Source organism: Pseudochaenichthys georgianus, unplaced genomic scaffold, assembly GCF_902827115.2.
Source record: "Pseudochaenichthys georgianus unplaced genomic scaffold, fPseGeo1.2 scaffold_859_arrow_ctg1, whole genome shotgun sequence".
Lineage (NCBI taxonomy): Eukaryota > Metazoa > Chordata > Actinopteri > Perciformes > Channichthyidae > Pseudochaenichthys > Pseudochaenichthys georgianus.
Window position 1 is genome coordinate 15,001 of NW_027263401.1, and position 5,000 is coordinate 20,000.

Genomic DNA, 5,000 nt, shown 5'->3' on the forward strand with positions numbered 1-5,000 from the left:
GTCTTTTGTTCTTTTATGATTCCTGTGATGTTCTCGTGTTTTGTCGAGCACTGTGTGACTGTGTGTGAAAAGCGCTTTGTTCCTTACGTCCCTCCTCTCCTCTCGAGGATGCTCTCTCTCTGTCAGAAAGCGGACCTGGAGCACGACAACATGGAGATCAACAGAAAGATCGACCTGCAGGTGGCGTCGCTGAAGACCCTGCTGGAGTCTCTGAAGCTGGAGACCGTCCGCTACCTCGCAGGTACACTGTGTACTCTACTGTGTACTTCTACTGTGTACTCCTACTGTGTACTTCAGATATACTGTGTACTCTACCGTGTACTCTACTGTGTACTTCAGATATACTGTGTACTCTACTGTGTACTTCTACTGTGTACTCCTACTGTGTACTTCAGATATACCGTGTACTCTACTGTGTACTTCAGATATACTGTGTACTCTACTGTGTACTTCTACTGTGTACTCCTACTGTGTACTTCAGATATACCGTGTACTCTACTGTGTACTTCAGATATACTGTGTACTCTACTGTGTACTTCTACCGTGTACTCTACCATGTACTCTACCGTGTACTTCAGATATACTGTGTACTCTACTGTGTACTTCTACTGTGTACTCCTACTGTGTACTTCAGATATACTGTGTACTCTACTGTGTACTTCAGATATACTGTGTACTCTACCGTGTACTTCTACCGTGTACTCTACCATGTACTCTACCGTGTACTCTACCGTGTACTTCAGATATACTGTGTACTCTACTTTGTACTTCTACTGTGTACTCTACTGTCTACTTCTACTGTGTACTCTACCGTGTACTCTGTGTACTCTACTGTGTACTTCTACTGTGTACTCTACTGTCTACTTCTACTGTGTACTCTACCGTGTACTTCTACTGTGTATTTCAGATATACTGTGTACTCTACTGTCTACTTATACTGTGTACTTCAGATATACTGTGTACTCTACTGTGTACTTCAGATATACTGTGTATACAGCATGAAGCAGGTACTCAGATACTGTAGTATTTCATATATATTTGACGAGGAATTAATTTGGAATATTCGGAGATTAAAATCATAATTTATATAGGAAAGAAAAATCACCTTTTCATGAAAGGGAAATATGAAATATAACATGATGACGTTCCCTCGGATATTTGCAATTTAAATACGACTTTATACTTATGTTTGCTTCACGTAATACGAGGCTTTTCTCTCTCGTATAACTGTGACTTTATTCTCCTAATATTAAAACATTATTTTACAAATACTATGAGTTTTTATTTTGAGATATTGTGAAAATATCTTTAGTGAAATTCTGTCTTCACGTTAAGTGACCATGTTTACGTTTCCTAACCTCTGCCGTGAGGACTCCGTGTGGACGGTAATCTGTAATATTTCCAATAAAATGTTAAATGAAATAATAAAGTTATGATAATGATGAACGTTGATGTGTTCCCTGCAGCGACCGTGTTCTCCTGCCTGGCCATCGCTCTGGGAGTCTACCGGCTGTGGAGGTGAAGAAGAAGAAGCTAAATTATTCAATATAAAACTAAATATTAAATAAGCATTTACAGAAATATTATTCAAATTAAAGGTGGGGTAGGTAGTTCACTTCAGAAACACTTGCTTACTCCATGGATGCTCTTAACGTCCGGATAGCAATGAATATCTGAAGTGCTTTGAAGCCGTGGCGCTGTAGAAAGCTCGACCAATCATCTGAGCCGGCTGAAGTAACTGGACGGCCTACCTGCCTGTCAGCCTTCCATCGGGGCACACACTGATCTCTGCGCGTCCGTGTGTGTTGGGGGAGGGGCTCCGAGAGGAAGTCTGAAGGAAGGGGCAGATTGTTTTCGGCTGCGTACTTTAAAATTCTAGTGCACTCGAGCTGTTTCTCCATTCTTACCTCCCCCACCTTTAATGATGATCTGAAGCCACGTGAGAAAAAGATACTTTTATATTTTATGCAACATAAGAACTAAATAATAAGTCAACTGTATTATTTGATTCGTTTTTGTTTTTAATGTAAAATTATGTTTTCTTCCAAATTGAAGATCTGTTTACTGAAAATATTATTTATGATTTATTATAATATGTTTCTGTGATGTTTATTAAACACTAATAAACGTTTCTATTCAAATTAAAGCGTGATGTTTGTTAACACACACACACACAGAGACACACACCCCTTTCACACCAAGGCTTCTCCCGTTCTAGCTCCGTGCTAGAGCTTTTCAGGTTCAGAACCGGTTCAGCTCCCGCTCTGTTCACACCGCTCAGAGCCCGACTGGTGCTGCGTCCTGACGTAACCGTTTGCGTGCCTGCTTCATAAAGCCAAACCGCGCGGAAACCCCTCACATCGACAACAACAACGTCCGATTGTATTGAAGCGCTACTCGTTTTGCTCTGTCGAAACGAAATGGAACAAATGGGACGACTTTACTTCCAACTTTACAGTCGTTACATGCTACATTCAAAAGTTCTTTACAATCATCATCAACGACGATTCCGTAGGAGAAAGAAGGTAAATGTACGTCCTATTCGATGGCGTTGGAGCTAGCTGTTGTTAGCCTCTGCATGCGCCAAGCTCAAAATACCCAGCTTCGCAGCATTCATTACTTTGGTATAACATTACAACTGATGCCTCCGACGTAAGCGTGACGTATGCGGTGCTTGCTTTCTAGACCGACAACTTTTTGGTGCTTGAAACGAACCGGATTCCGGAGCTTAGAGGCGGCTCCGCTGCGGTGTGAACAGGAAAAAACGGTGCTTTTCAAGCTCCGAACCGGCAGCTTCTATTGAAGCCTTCCGAGTAAATCGCCAGAATGACGACACCTCATCTCGCTCCCATGTTTTCTTTTGTGTTGCCATAAGTTAGTCTCCCTGCGTTGGTGCGCGGGGCGAATGCTAATAATGCTAATCCCACAAATATAATGGCGGCTTCACAAAACTTTTCAGAGTTTTACGGGGCGTGGTTTGCAATTCGCCCAGCCAATAGAAATGGGTACTTTTTTCTCCCCAGGAGAGAACCCCCTCTCTAGCAGAGACGGGAAAGGGGGGAAAAAGTTCCCGGCACTAAGTACTCTTTTTGGTGTGAACGCAAAATAGGCGCTTTCACACCGCAGTACTTTTCCCACAAAAGGTTCATGAGAACTCTTTAGTTCTCATGAACTAAGTACAGATCGCGTTCACACCGGAAAAAGTCCCAGAGAGAAGATTAGGCAAATGAAGCCGCTGACGTCACTTCTTCTTCTTCTGCTTTGGGTTTACTGGCAGGCCGCAAACCACTTCTCGGCGTATACTGCCGCCCAAAGTCCCCGGAGTTGGGGAAGGCTTCAGTAGAAGCTGCTGGGAGTCCCAGCAGCTTCTACTGAAGCCTTCCGAGTAAATCACCTGAACGCCGACACCTCCTCATCTCCACCGCTTCCATGTTTTATTTTTTGTTGCCATAAGTTAGTCTCTCTGCGTTTGTGCGCTGGGCTAATGCTAATGCTAATGCTAATAATGCTAATGCGAGGATAATAAAATGGCGGCTCTACAAAACATTTCAGAGTTTTACGGGGCGTGGTTTGCAACCCGCCCAGCCATTCAGAACGGGGGCACTTTTTTCCCCCCAGGAGAGTACCACCTCTCAGCAGGCACTAAACATGGGGGTAAAAGTTCCCGGCACTAAGTACTCTTTTTGGTGTGAACGCGACATCGGGGGTACTAACGGAACTAAACAGGAAAAGCACTCCGGTGTGAACGCGCCTATAGGAACCTTTTTCTCCCAGGAAAGTCCCTGCTCTCCAGCAGGGGGTAAAAAAGGTTCCGATTAACTAATTTTAGTTGCGGATTTTTTTGGTGTGAACGTGACATTTCGGAACTAAATCGGAACTAAACGGGAAAGGTACTCCGGTGTGAACGCGCCTATTGCTTCTAAAATCGTTCTGTCAGAAAACTGAAATCTGTAAAAAAAAAAAATTCTCTTTTTCCTTCCAATTTGTTATTATTTACAATAGGCGCTTTCACACCGGAGGAAGGATGCTCCAAAGCCACTATTTCAAGTATGCTACGTCATCGAGTCCCGCCGAAGGTTTGTTCCAATGTCCAGGATTCTTGGAATTCTACCGAAGCCGGGGTCCTTCGTAGAGAGAAATGTTGAGGCTGGTCTTAAAATACCCACAATGCTCGGACCGGACCGCATTCGGACCGATTCCCAAATCTTTTTCGGAAATCACGCTCCATTTAAGGCGGGGCCTCGCATATGACGTACACCTGCGCACCTGTTCCACCATTCTTCGTTTTCAGAGGCTACGAAGGATTCTTGCCTCGCTTCTGAAGCAAGTGACTCGGAAGACATGTCCTACCGAGGACGCGTCCTCGACATTGAGAAACACCCCGTGTTGTATCTTGGTATGGCTGTCGTCTACCCCAGCCATACCCTGGAGCCGCCACTGCATCCGACGCACACATGCACACTTGCTAGCCTGTTCCATTCGCCGAATGAAAGGAAGGATTCTTGCCTTTGATGGACCTGACTCGGAAGAAATGTCCTACCAAGGAAGCGTCCTCGACATTGAGAAACACCCACACAGAGACAAACATCCGCACACAAATGACATGACGCAGGGTCGTAACGAGGTTTACGAATATTTTACAGATTTTATATTTGAATCTTTTTTCAGGTATTTTAAACGTTTCCTCGTGGACGTCCGGAATCTTTGAGAATCTCTATTATTTGTATTCCAACAGTATTTTGGGATCTTTAAAACTATTGTTGAGATATTTTCCTTCAGTTTGAATTCAGGAAACTGCGTTTAGTTGAAATAAAAGACTCGAGAACAGAGAAACTGTAAATGAACTCAACCTTTATTTTGAAAACCTTGGCGTCACACACTCTTGATTGAAGGAAAAGGAAACAGGAAGTGGCTCCTCGGCGATGCTTACCTGACAGGAAGTTCCCCGACGTTAAATCAACGGTAAATCACAATCACTGTCACACCAGAGGTACCAAAAA

The 5,000-nt window shown here is 43.7% G+C and overlaps 2 protein-coding genes across 3 annotated transcripts in view; one reads left to right on the forward strand and one right to left on the reverse strand.

Annotated features, from left to right (window-relative positions):
* Window positions 1–2,098, forward strand: part of ccdc90b (coiled-coil domain containing 90B) — a 5,915-nt gene extending 3,817 nt beyond the window's left edge. For both annotated transcript variants that reach the window (XM_034080068.2, XM_071202759.1), the window contains 2 exons: window positions 127–241; window positions 1,467–2,098. In XM_034080068.2, coding sequence (XP_033935959.1) covers window positions 127–241; window positions 1,467–1,522 — 171 coding nt within the window. In that variant the 3' untranslated portion in view covers window positions 1,523–2,098. The remainder of the gene's footprint in view (window positions 1–126; window positions 242–1,466) is intronic.
* A 2,893-nt stretch (window positions 2,099–4,991) lies between these two features.
* pcf11 (PCF11 cleavage and polyadenylation factor subunit) overlaps window positions 4,992–5,000 on the reverse strand; it is a 25,326-nt gene continuing 25,317 nt past the window's right edge. The window contains exon 18 of the mRNA XM_034080067.1: window positions 4,992–5,000. This exon is cut by the window's right edge and continues 744 nt beyond it. The gene's annotated coding sequence lies outside the window, so the exon portion shown is untranslated.